Source organism: Pezoporus occidentalis, unplaced genomic scaffold (assembly GCF_034315485.1).
Source record: "Pezoporus occidentalis ecotype Australia unplaced genomic scaffold, CSIRO_AGI_Poc_V1 ctg158, whole genome shotgun sequence".
Classification (NCBI taxonomy): Eukaryota; Metazoa; Chordata; class Aves; order Psittaciformes; family Psittacidae; genus Pezoporus; species Pezoporus occidentalis.
The window spans coordinates 2303033-2323901 of NW_026913404.1; the positions used below are offsets into that span (position 1 = coordinate 2303033).

At 46.1% G+C, this 20869-nt stretch overlaps 1 protein-coding gene across 2 annotated transcripts in view; it reads left to right on the forward strand.

Annotated features, from left to right (window-relative positions):
- The first annotated feature begins 2802 nt into the window (after positions 1–2802).
- SEC14L5 (SEC14 like lipid binding 5) overlaps positions 2803–20869 on the forward strand; it is a 41060-nt gene continuing 22993 nt past the window's right edge. For both annotated transcript variants that reach the window (XM_062611968.1, XM_062611969.1), the window contains exons 1-3: positions 2803–2936; positions 6342–6445; positions 8305–8380. In XM_062611968.1, the coding sequence (XP_062467952.1) occupies positions 8318–8380 (63 nt within the window). In that variant the 5' untranslated portion in view covers positions 2803–2936; positions 6342–6445; positions 8305–8317. The remainder of the gene's footprint in view (positions 2937–6341; positions 6446–8304; positions 8381–20869) is intronic.

Sequence of the window (20869 nt, forward strand, 5' to 3'; positions counted from 1 at the left end):
TGAGACAATGCAGAAAGAGATGGGCTGGCTCCATGATGCTGGTTTCTGCTGCACCATGATCTTCTTCCTGCATGGGGATGAGTCTATCCCAGCATCTCCAAGACAGGCCACAGAATCTTCTGGCCTCACTGACTACACAATTGACACAAACCTCCCATGCAGCTTCTTCAGAGGTCAGCTGCTTTTGTAGTAAGGTAAATAGGAATAACAATACCTGGAACAATCCAAACAAGTTTTTTTTTCTGCACCAGCTCACTTGAAATTCTATTGTGTTTTTCGAACTTATGCCCAGAGTCGAAGAATAAAAGTTGAGAGGCAGAGATAGTCTGCAGTGAAAAGCCCTTCGTAATGGGAGAAGTGGAGGATGAATGGTATCTATCTCCAGACCAGGTGTCCTTCTGGCAGATGTTCTCCGCTGTAACTACAGAGACTGGCAGGAGTTCCTGGGATGACCTGCTAGGGGGTGAGAACTTCTTTCTGAGCAGCTCCAGTGAGAAATACTGAGGGTTGAATGCCAGCCCTTGAAGCAAGCCCCACTCCTAGGTGGTGGAAGAATAGCAAGACGCTTCACGGCCTTGGGAATGCCAGGGAGTGCTGGCTCTGTGTCAGGACAAAAGGCAGCCTAAGACACTGGAAAACACCAAGGTGACCTTTTAGTGGCAGGAATCATAGAATCATAGAACAGTTTGGACCTTAAACCTCCTCCAGTCGCAACCCCCTGCCACAGGCAGGGACACCTTCCACCAGACCAAGTTGCTCCAAGCCCCATCCGACCTGGCCTTGAACACTGCCAGGGATGGGGCAGCCACAGCTTCTCTGGGCAACCTGTGCCAGCGCCTCAGCACCCTCACAGGGAAGAGCTTCTGCCTAAGAGCTCATCTCAATCTCCCCTCTGTCAGGTTAAAGCCATTCCCCCTTGTCCTGTCCCTACAGGCCCTTGTCCAAAGCCCCTCTCCAGGTTTCTTGTAGCCCTTTTAGGTACTCGATGCTGCTCTAAGCAGAAAATGTGAATTCTAGAGAGGGCTGCCCAGCAGAGAAAAGGATGGGATGTTACTCACCCAACTAGCTTTTACAACTAGAACAAACGGAAAACTACTGCAATTAGGCCATAAAGTAGTAGTGGGCTAGTGTAAGTTTTGTAGCAAGAGAATGGAAATACCTTTTTACTTTTTTCTTCTGTTTCCTCTGAGGAAACTTCACAGTGATGGAAGAACAGGAGACAAATACCATTTCTCTGAAAAAAAAAATATCCCAACCCACGTTGCATTCTGAATGCGAAAAAGCAGCATTTATTTATAAAGAACGCAGACGCTGCAGGCCTTGATAACTCTGTTGTTCACCGAGCAGTGTCAGGCTGGGCTCCTTGGTCTGAGAGAGCACAGCAGATCACTTCGGGAAACATGCTGATCAGAAACAGGACCGCAGCTTCCTGAAATGTCTGCCCAAATAAGGGGATGCTCTACAGCTGGAAGTGATAAGGAGGCAGGAAAAGAAAAAGTTGTGGTGAACGGGAGTGTGATGTTTTTCAGTAACATCACACAAAGCAGCAGCTGGTCCCTAGGAAGATCTTGAAAGGAGGCTTTGAAGGTGCAAAACTTTCTCAGGCTGGGCTTCCAAATCCTCCACCATTTCTTGCAGCCACATGTTCCTCTTGCTCCAGGACCAGGCACCTACTCAGCAGCTGTATCTTCCACCCCAAAGGGGCCGCAGGTTGAGCATCTCTACCACCAGCAGAGCCATGTCCTCAGAGACCCTCACCAGATGGTGACAACTATATCGTACAGCCTCGTGGTCTGACAAACAGGGTCCACTCACAGCACGCACTCTGAAGCACAGAGCAAGCACAATCCCCTCAAGATTCATGAAACAACATTCAGATTTTTCAAACATACAGTAGGAGAAAAAAAGGCGGAGAGGTGAGAATGCACCTCAATGCCACCGAGCTGGATGGTTACCTTTTACCTTGCAAGGAGAATCCAGTTATGGGAACATTTAATAGAATCATAGAATCCCAGACTGGTTTGGGTTGAAAGGATGTTAAAACCTCATCCAGTTCCAACCCCCTGCCATGGGCAGGGACACCTTCCACTAGACCAGGTTGCTCCAAGCCCCTGTGTCCAACCTGGCCTTGAACACTGCCAGGGATGGGGCAGCCACAGCTTCTCTGGGCAAACTGTGCCAGTGCCTCAGCACCCTCACAGGGAAGAACTTCTGCCTAAGAGCTCATCTCAGTCTCCCCTCTGTCAGGTTAAAGCCATTCCCCATTGTCCTGTCCCTACAGGCGCTTGTCCAAAGCCCCTCTCCAGGTTTCTTGTAGCCCCTTTAGGCAATGGGAGCTGCTCTAAGGTCTCCCCTTAAGGCACCTTCTCTTCTCCAGGCTGAACAAGCCCAGCAGAAAGTGCAAGTTTGCAGCTGTGTAACAAATCAAACCTCGGCGCAATGCAGCGACTGTTTAAGGACAGGGTGAGCGGACACCTCAGCTCATGAAGTCCTGAGCCCACTGTGATCTCTGGTCTGGGCCCAGTTTGGGAGCTGCAGCTCTGCTGCCTCTACCCCAGCCCCCAGGCGGGTTCCTGCTCCTCAAGGGCCGGTGCCACGCTGGCAAGCTCCTGAGGTACAATCCCCGCCAGCCCCGGCCCCAGACCAGCCCCACGCGGCTAGGCCGGCAGACGCCTGCACCCCGCTCCGCGACATGGCGGCGGGCGCGCACGTGGCGGGGGCCGGGCCAGCCCCTCTCCCCTCACGGCCCGCAGCACAATGGACAGCGCTCTGCGGCGCCGCGCGGGGAGGGGCCGGCGGCGGGGCGGGGCTGGCTCGCGCGGCGGTTGAAGCGGCGCTTGGAGCCGGCGGGAGCGGCGCTGTCCGGACGGGGATTGCGCTCGGGACGGGGGCCGCCGCGCTCGGGATGGGCCCGGCTGGGTCCCGTCGTGCCCGCGGTGAGGGGGGGGGCGCGGTGGCGGGACGGGACGGGACTCGACTCTTCCTCTGCGGGGGTCTCTCGGGGCGGCTCTGTGAGGGAGGGCGGCCGCTGTACCTCACGGCGTGCACAGTGTGGCGGAGCCGGGGGACGCGGGGCGCTGCCGGTGTTAAGGTGCCGGGAGCCGTGTCCGTGCGGCTGTGGGTAGCTGAGCGGGACATTCTAGCCCTAATGCTGTGGGGATTAGGGAGGGAGCGGGTGAGCCGCTCCCCGCGGCGGGCCGGGGCTGACTGAGGCTCGCTCCGGCTTGAACACCAGAAGCGGGTTTCGAGTTCGCTGGTTCGTGTTGGCGTGGGGAGGGAGCAGCGAGCGGGACCCTCCCTTCGGCTGTGTCGGGCTCGGGAGCGGCGCCTCCGGCCCCAGCCCACCCTCCGTGCCCCTGCAAGTCCAAAAAGCCACCCAAAAGCGGCCCTGGGGTGTTTGTGTGCTCAAAGGCTGGCTCTGGTAAAGTGCTGCCAAAGGTACTGATGGATTTGGGTCAACTCTATAAAACCCCGGGGGATGGAGGGCAGGGTTAAGCCATGTGCTGTACCTGGGTCACTTGGTTTAATTCTCCCAAGTAGTGGATTTGGCTTCCGGGTGGCAGGATGGGATTGTGGTGGTGACACCACTGAGCTGAGGGGGTTCATGTGCATAAAGAAACTTCACTGAGGAGGAGCCGAGATGTTTTGTGCTGGGGCTTTGCTGCATTAAGTGATCTGCCCACTGGAGCTGCTCTTGGTTTACGGGTTAAGCTGAAGTGCGGCTCTGTTCCTAAATTGAACGTGAGTATTGAGCAGTTGACAATAGCACTGATGGACAAAGTGGCATACATAGTGGGAGTTCTGATGGAGTAGAGGGTGCAGAACAAGGGGCTTTCCTTCAGGAATGCTTGCGTACTGCTGCAGGTTGGCAAATATCAGTAATTTTGTCTGTGGCTGTGCATAGTAGGTCAGTTGGTGGTTCTTTGGTGAGAAAATTGACTTATGGAGGTGTGGAAGCATTAGTCATGAAGCTTAGCTTGATATATACAAGGCTTAGAGAGCAGAATGCTGTATGCTGTTCCTTTTTCTTCTTCCCCTCTCAGCCAAAGAGACTGTTCCTCATGGTGCTGTGAAGAATGTGTAAATGCTGTTGTTTGAATGTTTGTGCTCTTGGCCTTGAATTATAGTCTACAGAAGAACCCCAGGTATCTCTGCAAGGTGTACAGAGTGGTGGCCAGGCTCTGTGCTGCTTCACCCTGGGGCCACAGCAGTTTCTCAGGGGTAAGATGAAGTTCTGCTTGAGAAAAATGTCTGCTTCTAAAAGATAGTAAAGACTTATGCTGGCACCATTCTGCTTTGAGGCTTCCTTATGTCAAGCTGTGAAAGACTTGGTCTCAAGTTCTTGTGTGAAAGAGTTCTAATGAATATTCTACAGCTTGGTACCTTCTAATCATGGAATGGTTTGGGTTGGAAGGGACCTTAAAGCTCACCCAGTTCCAACCCCTTGCCATGGACAGCGACACCTTCCGCAAGACCAGGTTACTCCAAACCCTGTCCAGCCTGGCCCTAAACACTGCCAGGGATGGGAAGATGTTGTTGTTACATGTGTAAAGCATCAGCTATTGTGTCAACATCTATGGAGTGAAAGGCATCTCGGCAGAGGAAGTATTAGACACCTTTCTCTCCATCTTACTCTAAAAGCCCTGCAGAGTCCCCCTTTTTCTAATTGGCAATACCAACTTAGCTGGCTGCTGCAGCTGCCTTTCACATGCTGCAATAGTAGTTGAGGAAGTCTGGAATTCTGCTATTTTCAGCAGTTCTTTGTCAACAGCAACTCAAGAAAACTGCTCAGTTCTCTTTCAGCTGAAAGGAAGCCACCACAGGTGGGAGAAGTTAATAAAGTCACTTGCTGCCCAGTTTCACCCTTCAACAGGCAGCTCTAATGTGGAAAGAGCTGAGTGAGTTTGTATTAGCCCAGGTGAGAAGCAGAGGCTTGGGGCTTTATATATATTTGATATATAAACTCAATTTCTGATTTCCAACCATCTGCATGTTCTGTATTCCATCAAATAAACCTCTCCTACAAATAGAATAAAATTTAAGCATATGGAAAACCACTTAGGTACACAGTTGATGATTCTAAGTAAAATGGAAACACGGTTGATATCCCTGCCTCTTCCCTTTGCTGTGTGTGTAGTGATATGTGTTCCTTTTGGGAGCATGTGCAGTCTCCAAGCTGAGCTGATCTGTAGTGGTAGCTTTGAGTGCTGTGTGTTTGCTGCTTCTGGTTAAGAATTTGTTTTTTCTGAAATGCTCCCCAAGTTACTGCAGAGAAATGCCTGTGCCATCAGGGCTTTGTATCCTTCCATGTCACGCCCCCTTCCCTGCTCTCCTCCCCTGGTACAGTGCCAGCTGGTGTAGCTCAAGCTTATAATTGACTCTCTGCCTTTTAGGGTTTCGTTCTTTAGCTCACGTGTGAGTTACTGTATGGGATGTGGTGAAGGGTACACACAGGCTTTGCAGGGAGTTGCAGCCTGTTGGGTCTCCGTGCTGCTGGCACTGCTGTCAGCATGTCATAGGATGCTTTGTTCAATGTGGCAGCTGCTGCTGCTCACCTCTGTGTTCAGGTGTGCAATAGGTGAGACAATATCTAATTGGGATTGTTAAAGTTATTGTGAGATGTTTTGATTCAGTGTATTGGCAGCTTCAGTTTCTGAATTGTTGCCAACTGCACTGGGCTTGGCTTGCTGAAATGATGCCCTTCCCTGGTGCTACCCTGTGTGTGGCTACAGGTCTGCCTCTGGCTGTGGGTTGGGGTTTCCAAGTGATTAGGCTGTAGTTTAGTGAGTTGCTGCTCTTCAGCAGAGCTGTGGCTCTTAATACGTGCTTTTAGCCCAGTGCAAATGCAAAGTAAGCAGGTAGCCTGGGCCATTGGAGGCTGGAGTTGTATGATGGGTGTTGATAGGAGCAGGCTTATTCTGTAGTTGTGTAGTTTCTTTCTGGTTTTCCTTAGAAGGTGGTCAAAATCATCTGTTTATAACTTGAGTGGAATACATGAGAACTTTAAAAACATGTCTGTCTTTTTGGTGCTAAAGCTCTATGAGGATATGTGTCTTCAGCTAATATGGCGCAGCTGCCTGGTGGTAACAGCTGACAATCTTGTAATTATCACAGAATCTCAGACAGATTTGGGTTGGAAGGGACCTTAAAGCTCCTCCAGTTCCAACCTCCTGCCCTGGGCAGGGACACCTTCCACTAGACCAGGTTGCTCCAATACTCATCCAACCTGGCCTTGAACACTGTCAGGGATGGGGCATCCGGTTCTATCAATGCTAATCACCATCTGTATCTGTGAACAGCTTTCACTGCTTTTCTGATTCAATTTTTCTTTTTTTCCCCAGGAATTCTAGCTGGAGTGCCCCTTGCTTTGAGAAGCAGAATGACTGTCTCGTGGCACTGTTCTGAGGAAAGGGCATAGAAAGTCTGTCACTGCTCTTTGCCTAAGGTATGCAAGGTTTCTAGGGCAGGAGTGAGTTATCAGCTGTCTGTCTTCCACAGCTTCCCATGGATATAATAATCACTGATGCTTTTTCTCAAGCTTCCCTAAGCTAGAGGAGTACAGGGCAATAAACCTGTGACAATCAGTTTTGCAGTTGCTGGGGACCAACGGAGGTATTCAAGCAGTATGGATAAAGCTGTTGAAGTATAGCTTGTGCCATCCAGTTCTGTTGGTGGTGGCTTTGTTTGTGGGCTGTAGGTGATTTCTAGACTGGTCTGTCCTGAGACCTCCTCCTACAGAAGTGCAGGAGTTCCTGGTTTAGCAGGTGAGGTCAGAACAGGGAGCAAGTTACAGCTAAAAATGTTTGAGGCTTTTCTTGCTATATTTGCACTTCCTCAGAAGGTTCCTGCACAGCCAAGGCATGGTTCTTGCATCATCATATTACAGCATTGCATTACAAGGTGCCCTGTGCCTCTTGGCTTGGGTATCTGATAAATGATAGCAGCCTGGGCTTCCTGGGTGTTTGCTCACCCCTGTCTGCTCACTTCAGCGGGAGTTGGATGCTCTGCTGATGCATTCTGCATGCATTTCGGTGTGGACTGGGTTTTAGCACCAGTAAAACTGCTGGAGATCCAGCAAGTCCTGAACATTGCTGCTTGGGTAATGTGATCCTCTGCAGAGTAACTGTCTGATTGCAAGTCCCTTCTACAAACACTCCCTGTTCACAGGTACTCCTACTTTTTGAAGTCTCTTTCCCCTCTCCCTGGCTTAGATTTTACCGTGTAATGGCATTTTGCAGCAGTCTTTCTGAGGGATGGTCTATTGCTGTTTGCCTTTTAATTCATGTTTCTCCTCCATTTTTGGGCTTAAAATACCAGGGATAAGTTGACTTAATGCTCTGACTGTTGAGTTCACTGCGTCATGTTGCCGAGGGCTGTATCTGCTTAGCAGTAGAATTTGAGTGGGGTGGAATCAGCATCATGTCTCAAACAAGCTGTCCAGCCTTTTGTGTTTCTGATGTTCATAGATCATATTAATAGAAACAATATAATGGAACCTAAAGGAATCACAGAAAGCAGCCTAATAACTGCCTTTAAATGGTCTCTGTACTTCCTTGAGATGCTGGTTATTGATGTATATTTGAGGGTTAAAGCTCCAGCAAGAGAGTCTGAGGGAGGAATCCTGATGAGCACAGTGAGAGGAGGCTTGGAGAAATGAAATGCTGAGAACGGAATTGTTTCCATTGCATGCAGTTATTGCCTCAGTTCAGCTGGAAGCAGTGGGCATCCAGTCAGTGGGATGTGATTGCTAGCTTAGCATCAGGCATGTTCTTTAGGCATGCTGCTTCCTTTTCTTTTAGTGGGTTAAAACAACTGAATGCTACTTTGTGCACCACAGCATTTAAACCACCAAGATATAGGAAGCTGTGGAAGCTTTCAACAAGGGGCATTTTGCATAGCGATTACGAATTTAATGCAGAAAAGTGAGGTAGGGAGCACAACTGCCATTTCAGCCTTGCAGGGCTCCTAAAACAGGCTCCTTCTCCAGAGTACAATTGATTCTGGCTTTACATCTGTTTTGTGCTTTAATTATTATGAGTTTTGTTGGAGCTCCAGGTTGAAGTTACTGCAGTAGTGTTGGAAAGTAGCAAAGGATGCTACCACATGCTGGATTGGGACTGCAGAGACTTACCTTTCGTTCTGTCTCTGCCACTGACTTGTTAAGCAAGATACTGTACCTAACATGCCTACTCTCTATCTGTGAGAAAGAGTTAAGGCTTCTAGCAAGTTGTGAGAGAATTGTTGGGATGTATTGTAGTGGTTGGTGTAAGGGTTCTGAAATTTTCCAACTTCTTTTTATTACAGGTGTGTAGTAAAAATGGTGCAGAAATACCAGTCCCCAGTTCGGGTCTACAAGTATCCTTTTGAGCTCGTCATGGCAGTGAGTAACACTCAGCACTTTTACTTCTCCAGCTGCTAAGGGCTGTGACCTCAGGCCAGTGGGGGGGGTGACTGCAGCTTTGGCTAACATGTCTTTGTGGCAACCTTATGAGTACGCTGCAGGAACAGAGATTCAGCTCTCATTATCTTTTTGTCCTTTCTTCTGTTTTCCATGAAAAATAAGAATCAACATCTTAGAACTGTAAGAGAGACATTACAGGGGAAGGGGGGAAGAAGCCCTCCCAAAATAACAAATCTAAGCCTGCTGTAATTACCCTTTCACAAGGAAGGAAAAAATTGTGACATTCAGGTAGGCAGAGTCAGTTTGTGTCCAGACAGTCTTTGCCTGATCACCAGATGCCATTCAGTTTAGAATGTCTCTAGATATGATCCAAATCAGTATTGTAGGATGTGTGTATCTAGAATTTGATTCTAAATCATACTGAGCTTTCTGGCTGAAAGCTAGAAATCTTTAGAAAAATCATTTTCTGTTCACTCTGTGATTGGAATGTTGGGAGAGATCTCTTCAAATTGTGATTCCTACAAGAGGCTGTACTTGAAGTTCTGCTGATGATGCAGAAAGCTAATGTGACCATGGCAGTGTCCTTAGAGTTTAAAGACATTTCTGATATTCTGGACTTTGCTGCTGCTCCTCAAGGTGTGAGTCAAATATCATTCTGAAGGGCTTGCTGCTTGCATTTCAAGGGCAGCACTAGCATTTGGGAATTTATCTAAGTATTTATCTGCTTGCAGACTCTTGCAAAGCTTTGTTTTGTAATCTGTTGGGCATTTCAGTCTGCTGGAGGCAAACTTAGTATGTGCCACTTTGCTGCTTTCTCCATCTTCTCCCCTGCTGAACAAGGACACCAGTTTTCTTTAGTTTATTAGGGATCAAGAGTGAAGGTGGAAAGCTTATAGCCATTTGAGGTAGCTGACATTTACATAAAAGGGAGAGCCTGACTTAATACGCTGCATTCCTCTTGACAGTCTTGCCTCTTCTAGATTCAAGTGCCAAAAGATGTGTTTTATCCCAAGTGGCCTCCTTCTATTTCAATAGTTAAAACTCAGGGAGAGATTCTATTGGTCTTAAATGTGACTAATGGACCCCAAAGGTTCCTCAGCTCAGAGTGGTTGCCATTCATATAATGCTCTCTGATCATCCAAATAAACACTTTTTTTTGACAGTTGGACTCCCTCCCTAATCCCCCTCTGCTTATTTTTTCCAGTCTTACCCAGATTTGCCATGTCTGTTAACAGCTGAGCCAGTAACATGCTGTAAAATCACTCCAGCGAGTCTGGGGCTGATGTTTGTGATAGTGAAACTTTCCTGGCCATGTGCTTTCTGCTCTCAGTGCATCCTGAATTAGATTTAGAGCAATGTCTTCATAACAAGCCCTGGTGTTGTCTTTGCTCTGTGCATACCTTTCCACATTCTTGTTGTCTATATTAGCAGGATAAGCCTAACACCAGATGCCTGTCAATAGACTGGCTGCTAATATAGGAAGGCTGTCTCTAGACAAATCTTCTGTAAGCTTGTTAGCAGAAAGCCTAAAGGCAGCAGTTTGATGGGTTTTGTTTTCAAGTGGTTTAGTTTTATTTGCTTTCAGTTTTTCAACATAACAGGACTTAAATTCCCTGGGTTTTCAGGATGAGGATTGTAAATGTCATCCTCTTGTTCTTCAGCAAACTCAAATTCCCATTACCTTAGCAAAGATATTAGTCCTCTTTCATATGAAGATCAAGTTACTTGTCCAGGGTCATCCAAAGGGCTGTGGTGGAGTAGGGAGCTGAATATAGACCCCTTTAGTCCCACTCTAATGTCCTGTGAAATCATGTGTTTGCAGCAGGATTTGCTTTCTTACCAAGACTGGCATTACAAAGCAGCTTTCAAATCTAGTGGCAGGGCATGCAGGCTGGGTTGGATGCAGCTTTGTTATTGTGTTTGTGTTCAGATGGCTCTTCCATGCGTGTGGAGGCATTGCAGGCATCACAGAGCTGTCAGGTGCTTGCTGTCAGCTGCTGGAAGTTCTGCAGGGAGAGTGGGTGTGCAGTGAAGGTGTTTTGCTCTTCAGCACGTGGCATTGCTGTTAATCTGCTTCGACATAAATCTGACAGCAGCTTCCTCTGCACTGGCAATCTGCTGTTCAGCTGCTTTCATCTTTTTCCCCTCAAATGCTTGGTGTGAACCTTTTGGAGTGCTGAGGGCTTATACTGTGGTTAATGGTAGGAAAGCAGGGGTCGTATGGGTGGACTCAAGACACCTTATTTTATGTGTCCTTGTGCACCCTGCAGCCTGATACACTTGGGCTTGTATATCATCTGTATATCAGGAAGGGTCATGCTTCCTGTGATCTGTTCAGGCTCTGTCATGAGGGAAGTGGTGTTTGTTAGGGGAAATATTTTTTCTCCCAGAACCTTGGATATTTGGACCCCACTACAGAAAACTGTGTGTGCTTCGTTGAGATAGGAGGCCTGAGAAATAGGGTTGTCATAGCCAAATGAGGCAATGGCTTCATTGCTTCCTTGTTCAGACGCACATAAAAACACGTCTTTTGTTGAGCCTTGCCTTCAGTTTCAATTTATCTTCCTTGGGCTTGTACAGGGTGTATGTGTGTGCTGCTCCTCCTCTAGACAGCACAGGGCTGTGCTTGACAGATGAGCTGGTGCTCTTACAGTTAATACCTTTGTTATTGCATATCTATGGGTAATTGTTTATGGGTTTACACTAACTAATGCTTGTGCAGCTTGGGTTCTGGCATTCACAGGCAGTAGGTTTGACATATCTTCCAAGTTCTTGGAAGGAGGATCATGTTCCCCCTTCTTGCTCTCTTTGCCGGTCCTATACATCTGAGGAACTAAAAAGGAATCTGCTTGCCAAGCCTCTTGTGGTCATTCAGGAGCTCTGAATTTTTTCTTGTTAGAAGAACCCTCCCTTCTAAAAAGGCTTAAACAAAGGATAATCTTTCCACATCTATTCTAATTCACAGTACTCATATTCACCTGCTTTGTTCCTAACCTGCACTCACTTTAAAGAATCAAAAATGTCATGCTCTTCAAATTATAACCAGTGCCTGACAGCTTCATCCCTTAAAAAGAACCTTGGTGTTTTGTTATCTCGTCATGTTTCTCCTTTCAATTTTATCTCTTCTATTTTGCATCTCTTTTTAAATGGGGCTGCCCCTTTAAACAGCCTGTCCATGCTTCTTTGGGCCTGATCTTGTCTTCAATTAGATCAGTGAGTTTGAAATTGCAGATGTCTCCTGATTTTATTTTACACACAAGAAAATCCCTAAGTATAAACATACTCTTTGGTTTCTTTGTGTAGTAGTTTTACTTTTAAAGCTGAAAGGTGTTTTTGTTTGCTGGTTTTTTGTTTGTTTTAGGTTTCTTTGGTTTTTTTTTGAGGGGGTTGGTTGTTTGTTTGGTTTTTTACTAAAATGTTATAATGAGGGAAAAATCCAGAAGGTAATTCTGCAGTAGCTCATGAATGGTGGCTTACTCTGTAACTTATTGTGAGCCTTCTCTGTGTGGAGATGAGAATTTGATTTGGGTGAGCAAGTCCAAAATGCATAGCTGTACAGGAAACAAAGCTGAGACCATGTATTTACCATCATTGTTTGCCAGTGAATTACTAGGTCTATTAGTGAATTTATTAGTTTTAGCTTTGAAAGCATAGGGAGTTTTGTTCCCATTAATTTTAGTAGTGTGTTCAACCCTTTGCACTTGCAAATGACACCTGCCATTTTCACATACTTTGAGTGTTCTTTGGATGGTTCCTAAAGCTACAGATCTGAAATAACACCCCCCAAGGACTCTTCCATACTTGATGTATAGTCTGAGTTGCTGCAATTGTGGTGTAAATGAGAAGCTTCATGACAGCACTTGTGTCAGTTATTTGGTCCTCTTGCCACATTGACAATGCGCTTCACATTCAGCTCTTATCACTGCTAATAGTGATTGATAGTTTCCACTGCAAGCCAAGGGTCTTCCTGCACAGCCTGATGCTGAGGGAATGGTAAAGGATGCAGAGCCAGAAAAGAGGAATGATCTGATTGCAGGTTTTGCACCTTGAACCAAATCAAACCTTTATGACATTACTATCTGAGATATATATTTTCTGTGAAATGAAAGCTCTGCAAAACACAATACTAGTAGGTTAAAGGCTGGGTTTAGTTCAAAGCTAAAAAGCTATATGTATATGTGAATATATTTATATATGTAACTTGACATTTAAGCGCACTGCATACAGGATATCAGCTTTATGTTTGCAGCCTGTGAGAGATTTACTACTGTTACCTAAAAATATGTCATGGCTTTGAAAAGACAGACCAAAGCTCTGGCATCTGGTAGTTTGCAGCAGCAGTATCAGCTCTCACTGCATGTACCGGTTGTACACCATGCTTCAGACCAAGCTGCTCTTGAGCCCTGCGCGTGCACAATGCAAGTCAGTGCTGCTTTCTGCTTGACCTCATTTCTTGGTGCTGCCCATGGCATGTGTTGACACGTATATGAGCAGTTCAGAGCCCTGTCTCTTGAAAACACACACATGGACAGCAGTGGTGTGTGCTTCTCACTGCACCAGTTGAGTGGTACACTTCAGTCTAGGGTGTTTCTACTGTGTGCAACATCCTTTTGAGAAGGGGGGTGGTTGTTCAGTGGGTGCATATGTGGTACATGAGCATTTCTTATCTTGAGCACTGCTCAGTCTCTAACAGATCTGTTGGGTGGCAGATTGTGATTCTTGCCTATGTCTGCAAGTGAAAGCTTGGCCATCTAAGGTCCTTGCAAACAGCTCTGTGATTCTCTTCTAGTTTCAGTGGCAATTCTTTGCATGTAGTTGATATGAAGTGCTCTGTTTTTCAGGTAAGATAAAGCAGGACATTGTGTATACATCTGTTTCTTCTCAGTATGGTTTGAGTAGACTGGGCACTAATAAGCTGGGTGGCAAACTTAATTCAGTCTCCAAATGTTGCAGGTTTATTTAGAGTCAGAAATGGAGGCAAGCAGCAGAAAATATTCCTCCATCGTATTTGCTCTCTGATCTTGTAACACAGGGTTGTAGCCCATCGAGAGCAAATATCTGTGGTCCCTGTGAGAGATGCCTTTCTCATGCCTGATTCCGCTGAAGCAGTCTGGATGACAGTAGCTGGATTTGGCAGGGGTCCTTGCTCTTGCCCCTGAATAATCCCCCAGCAGATCAGCCTTGGCTGCACTGACTATTTGCACACTGGCAAAGCTGCTTTGCAGCCACTGAAGCTTTGCTCCTTTCCAGCAGTTGAGGTTCTGGCTCACAGTTACATGCACAAATCAAACATCCTGTACAACTAAAATCAAAGTGCATCACTTCTTGCACAATCATCCCAACGTTCTTTTGTGCCAGTAGTGTTGGAGGCTTGTATATGCACTCTGATTGAAAGCCGCGCTGTGCTATTTTTGCTGTCAGGTTTAGCTGCAGAAGAAACTCTGAAGTTCAAGTCCTGATCGCTACAATTGCTTTCCATACATCTTTTCAAAATTATTTGTGCCATTTCAGCATCCACATGCATTGTGCTAAAGATGTCAGATCTTTGAGTAGCTTCAGTTAATGACTTCTTCCTGTCGCGTTTAGCACATCGAGTATATAGACTGCTTAAATCCTGCTGTATTGTGCATGTTCTCTAATACTGTGGTGTCTTAAAGGGTTCAGTGTTTTCACTGACTGATGTGGTAATGCTTTTGCTTGCTGCAGAACCTCTGAGCCCTCTTTTGCTGGGTAAGCACCACAGTGTGGCCCAAACAGCTTGCAGTATAAGTTGGTGACAGATAAAATGGGGAGGGGTATGTGATAAGAGAGAAAATGGTGTGTGAAAGCAGTGCAACATAAAAGCAGACTGATGTCTAGCAAGGATTTCATTAGTTCTGTGGGTTTGTTTAGAGTGACAAGTTCAATGTGTGTGTTCACAGCTCATCCAGGTCTCAGGCTGCTGCTGTCTTGCTACATAAGGTATGCAGATTTGCTGTCTAGATCAACTACAGTCTAGTATCTTACAGTGCCTACAGCACAGATGCACCACAGAATACAGTTTTGGGAATTCCTCTATATTATAATTAGATAGAATATACCTATCTGGAACTCCAAGTTGTCATTAGTCTAGTATCATCCCAGGCTAGTTTTAAATAAAGTAGAATCTTAACTAAACTACTTGATGTTTGTTCATAGCCTTTACTTTCAAGTGTGAACACTGGAAGCAGAGGAGCATGTGCTGCAGGGAGAGCAGAGTGGTCTCTGGCAGCTGGAATCTCTCTGAAACAGTAGTGATGGTGCAGCTGATCAGAGGGCTCTGCAGAGGAGCCAAAGAAATTGGAGTGGAGCTCTAAATGCAGCATCTGCAGGAGTGCCAAAGAAGTGGCCTGCTACCCACTGTGTCCTTGGATAGCTGCAGATAGCACAGGGTAGAGCTTTGCAGTGTGCAGCCTGTATGCCTAGAGCTCCAAAGCTCCATTGGAGCTGCTGGGATGTAGATAATGATGCACAGTTTTCAGATACTGTCTGAAATAGTATTTCTGGTGGGCAGTACCCTGGAGATTGAGAAGGAATGTGCAAGGGGGGAAATGTTTTAAAATAGTTGTTCTTTGGTGTTCGATCCATATCACATGTGTAATCTGAGCAGTAGTTAGGAAATGGATACTCCCTTACAAAACAGAATCTGCTGTGTCTGTCAGGATTGTTAAGTCTATAGCACTTGCCTCTTGACTGCAGACAAATCATCTCCAAATGTGGATGGCCTGTCTGCAGGCATGGTTTGTGCCAGGTATCTCATAGAAGGCAGCTTCCCTTGTGCCTCTTTTTGCCATATTTTGAAGGTAAGTTTGTTGTGATTGTCAGAAGCTATTGGGTTAACATTCTATGCACTTATAGAGGATCTAGTGTTGACTCAAGACATGATGGTTCAGTGTGACTTGATGCTTTGAAACTGTGCTGTCAAGATACACTATAAATATCCCATCATCTTAATGCTGAGAAGCATTTGGCAACAGAAGTCTAAAAGTAATGATCTCTGTCAGCTGGAATGATTCTTCACAGCTGTACTTGTGTGTTGAGGCCCTGTGCCCTGCCACCACCTCCTCCTGGTATTAAGCAGGCTAAGAGTGAGTAATAGGCTGAGAAAAGAGCTGATGTTTCCCTTGAGATTATGGTGCAGGACATTTCCCCTCAAGTGAGTGGAAAATGTTTGAGTGCTGGTTTACCACAGCTGCTGGAAATGGATGGAAGAGCTGCTGATTTGTTCCAAGTCTTGGAGAACTGCTGGCAACCTTGCACATCTGGCCTGCTTAGTGTGTCTTGTGGGGATCATCCAACTCTCTTCAGCTTTACATTTCCACTGGTAAGACTGCTGGGCATGGATGGTTTAGGAGTTGATGGTGCTGGTACCATGTGTGGATTGGAGAGAAGAGTCTGTACAGGATAGTCCCTGTTTAATCGCCTTCTCCAGTTGTAACGTGGAGGCTTATTTCTGTGCCTCAAGTTTAACCTGATCAGTACAGTCTAGTGCAGGAATGGATTTGCTCTAAAGTAAGCTACAGTTCAATGGCACTGATGCATAACACAAGGAGACAACAGAGCCAGAGGTATCACTGTTAGCTTGTATTCCTGTAGTGACCAAAAGACCCTTCTCCCTTCTATTGAATGTGTAGGTGCAGAAGACACATAATAAGCTCTTGAGAAGGGATTGAAAGAAGTGAGAAAATCCAGAATCATCACGAATTGCTGCATCTCATGTAGCATGGATTTTTAAGCTGCTGAGCAGTGACCTGTCCAGGTTTGACCCCATGTTATGGCTAACTTACATTTTCACAGCAGCTTCTGGCAATGACAGACTGTCCTTCCAGCTAGGCATTACTTCGTAAGCTGGCTTTTTTGCCTTTGGGGTGACTCACTGTGTGTGTGTGATGTGACTCTTGATTGCTATGTTTTGCTCTTTAAGGTGTTAGTCACCTGAGATGTCTGCTCCCTTGCTTTTCTATTTCTGTGTATCTCGTGCTCTCCACCACAGGCGATGGCAGATGTGTCATAGAATCCCAGATTGATTTGTGTTGGAAGGGACCTCGAAGCTCATCCAGTTCCAACCCCCTACCATGGGCAGGGACACTTTCCACTAGACCAGGTTGCTCCAAGCCCTGTCCAACCTGGCCTTGAACACTGCCAGGGATGGGGCAGCCACAGCTTCTCTGGGTTCCTGAGTAAGGCATTACTTCTGCAGTTCTTTGTAAAGGCTGGTGTGTTGTACTATTTGACTTGGCCTGCTCCAGCACTAAGTGTCTTCTCTAGGAAGCAGAGGAGAATGCTATAGCAGAATAGCTGCCGTGGGATATTGGTCCTTCTGAGGCAGGAGGTCAGGCATGTTAGTAGTTTCCTGAGCTAGCTTTGTGCAGCTGCAGTGCATGTCCTGGTTTCGCTGTGTCACTCAGATGTGCCTTTATTGTAATAGGCAGCTGCTGCTCCCTGAATTGTTTCTTTCACCAAAATCTGAAGCAATGAGGCAAATTATTGGCTGGAGTCCAGGGAGAGAGAACACTGGGACAATGTTTGTAGCCTGGGTACTGTGGTCCAGTGGACTTCACTGGCAAATCTTCCTCTTTCCAACAAGTGTTTTGTGTTTGTGTTTTGTTCTTTGTGTCCTGCTGAACCCAGGACAGTTTTTGTTTGTTTTGTTTTTTTCCCCTTGGGACCCAGAGACTTTTTCTGCTACTCTGCAGATGCTCTGCACCTCCTTAAAATTAAGTTCCCTTTTCCCTAACTTCAGTACACTTCTGTACCCCAACTATTCATTTGGACCCTCCCCTCTCCCTGTTGTTCCATGTGTTTTTTTATTTTACATTACTGTGGTTAGCAAGTAGCTGGCATCTGTTGCAGTGGTTACAAAGCCAAGGGGTTACTGTGTATGGTGAAAACATATAGTCTTGTTCTTAACAGGAGGGACTGCAAGATGAAATGATGACTAACCTTCCTAGAAGGTCATAATCTGAAAACACCTGAATCTGGAGAGGAGCATTTATGTATCATCAGACTGCTCAAAAGATAGTCCAAATGCATCTGTTTCCTACTTAAAAGTGATGAGGGATCTTGTCTTGCTTCTAATCTTCCCTTCTCAAAGGGTTGGAGATCTGGACATCTTTAGCTCAAAGCCTGTTATATATCCCCCTCATTTCCTGTTCATCTGAACATAGGTGTATACTTTCTTCCTTTATCCTGGCAAACTGTACGTGACTGTAACATGACCTTGAAGAATCTTGTTAACATGGCTTAAAACAGTGTTTGATTGTGAGAGCTTGAAGTGTTTTAGCTTTTAGCACAAGGATGAAGTTTTATCCTTGTAATACATTCATACAATATTGACTGTAATAGTTTCTGTTTACATCAGGTGCATAACAGTTTGGTTCCTTTATGTTTTCTACTCAATGTAACTTTTCCCCATAGCTGAGCTTTTACACTCTGGAAAATCCTTCTTAAATTCATCTTGGCACCATGTAGGAGTCAGTACATACTTTTTCCCTTTCTTGTGCTCTTGCTCGAATCTGAAATAGCAGATCTCCATGATGCTGTCACTAAGAAATCGCTTCAACTATGAAAAAGCCCTGAGGACACGATGGCCATGCAGCCACTTCAGAGCATCACTTGTCAAGTAGAACATGAATGTTTTCCTGCCAACTGCCATTCTAAAATAGCTTGATGCGTTTCTGCATGACTTCATGCACAGCAGCATTCAGCACACAAGCTTTACTTTGCTAAAGGATACTGACAGGGAGAGCCCAAACCAGTTTGCCTATTTGGTATGTATTGGTGAGAAGCTTGAAGACTTGCCTCTCTTGGGTGACTGGAGCATGGAGAGCCAGATCTGCTGCTCTGGGAGTTGGTATGCAGCCGCAAGACTGAGAGGATAATGTTTCCTCTGGGATACTAATGTATGAAACTAGATCATCTACCAGAAGCTGCCTCTCTTGGAGCACATCAGAACTCCCCAGGACCCAGCAGACAGTGGGCTGGTGGAAGCTGACAGAAGCCTCAAGGTGTGCAGGAGGGTTTGGGTTTTGAGGTGTTTTGTTTCATGCAGTAATTCAGTGCTTGGAAGTCCTGTTGTTTTGATCCTGAGGCCTCTGTGTAGTTGATTACACACAGTCACTTGCTAGGAAGGGATGTTGAAACCTGCAGAGGAGAAACAGGAGTAGCTGTTAGAAAAGATCCTGCCCTCTGGCTGTGTTCTCTGGCTTATACAGGGAACAGCAGTGGGTACAGCTATTGTCAGTTTGCAGGAGACTAAACTGGAAAGGGAGCAGGAAAACACTTGCATTGTCAATATGTAACACCTCAGTTCTGCTAAGGCAAAGGACTCTGCCTTGGAGAAGGAGGAGTTAGGCAGGTGAAGTAGGGGGATTCTAGAAGAGGGTAATTTCTCCTTTTCTCTGTGGTTGTGAGACTTTAGAATGTTACTTGATTTCTTCACTTGTAGAAGTTGGTAAAGTTTGGCATCTGCCTGACCTTCAGGGCAATCTCATGGATGCTTTTTTTTTTTTACCTTTTTTGTACTGATTATGGTGTATTTCACCTCCCCCCCGCCAAGTGTTAAGAACACTTAAGTGTGGCTTCCTTCTGTTTTCAAAGACTCCTCTCACAAATTGATTTTCTTCTATTTCAGTGTTGATACATCTTTTTGGCCAGCAGAGGAGAAGCCACTCAGAGGCATCTCCTAGGAGATTGCAGAGACACCTTGGTCAAAGCACTCTTTACTGATTTAATCTTCAGCCATATCACTGTTGATTAATCGTTGCTAATTGTCATGTGACTAATTGTTTGTCAGCTTTGGCTGAGAATGGGGCCTTAAAGCTCATCCACTTCCAACCCCCTGCCACAGACAGGGACACCTTCCACTAGACCAGGTTGCTCCAACCCCTGTCCAACCTGGCCTTGAACACGGCCAGGGATGGGGCAGCCACAGCTTCTCTGGGCACCCTGTGCCAGCGCCTCAGCACCCTCACAGGGAAGAAATTCTGCCTAAGAGCTCATCTCAATCTCCCCTCTGTCAGGTTAAAGCCGGTCCCTATAGGCCCTTGTCCGAAGCCCCTCTCCAGATGTTTTGTAGGCCCCCTTTAGACATTAGAAGGCTGCTGTATGGTCTCCTCAGAGCCTTCTCTAGTTCTAGTTCTGTCAGTGGTTTGGAAAAAACACCTTGAAACATTTATCTGTCTTTATGACTTCCTTCAATTTCTCTGTTGGAACAGAAATCTAGTGTTTTTGTGGAGGATGCTGGGTGCAAAGGATGGGTTGTTCTCACAGGTCAGTCCCTTCAGGGGTAGAAGCTCAGGCATGTTATTAGCACAACTTTATTGCGACAGCAGTGTGGTGCTTCAGCTGTCCTTCATATGATCTCAGGCATCTTCAGCTGCTGTATTTTTTGAGTAGTTGTGCAAAGATTAGCAAAGGACTTGGAATCCCTTTCACATATTGGTATTTTCTCAAATATGGAAATGTTCCACCTATTTAGGTGATGGGTTCAGACTGACCTTCGTTATATCACTAGGATTGTGCATAGACGTGTCTGAAATAGTGACTGCACTCTGTTAGTAGTTGAACTGTCAGTAAAACCAAGACCAGGACATTAGGAAGCTGGTCTCTAGGTCAAGTGCATACTTAGTGGAGAAAGAAACAGTTGTGTGATGAGATCCGGTGGCTTCATCTTCAAGTGCGAGCCAGAGGTACCTGGATTCAGTGGTGTGTGTGGCTTCAGATTGGCCAATGTGTCCTTTCTGTGGTGAGGAGGCTCTTGCAGCTCAGTACCCCAGTGAAGCAGTTGAAGTGAGGCCTTGGAATGGTATCTGTACTTTGATCATTAGTAGAACAGCTCTTGTTTCTCTGCAGACTCCCTCAAATGTTCCTGGCACAGCTGTACCCCTGAAAGAGCAGAGGGTGAGAAGCTGAGATCACCCTATTTGGCAGTTCCTTCTGCTCCAACTGCTTTGTAACTCTTAAATTTGTGGGAAATATGAGTACTTGAGGCAAGAAATCCTTGGCCAGCCCTGATCCAAGAGAAATAGATGGTGTTGGCTCAGCCTTGTTCCTGCTTGGTGAAGGTGGAGCCCTGGCACATGCCACGTTACCTGCTTCCTGGCACTGTGAGCTGAGGTGGAGGAGACTGTGCTTGTGTTCAGGCAGCATGGGGCATGGTGCTGTGAGCTGAGGATGAGGAGGGCCTGGTGCTCCTTGCAGGAACAGAGCTGTGGGATTTTATTAGTATTTGGGTGAATTTATGATCTGCTGTCAAAAGTATGGATTCTCAAGGTGGCCTTCTGGCTCTAGAGGTGGTGTCTAATCTCTATGCTAACTATTGTTTTCCAAAGCCATGGGGCAGCTTTCTTTTAGGGTAGGAATTTCAGTTATACTTGTCGCAAGTATGTTAAGGGCATGTGTAAGAAGTGGCATGGGACAAACAGTTGAAAAACAGTAGCTAAATATTCT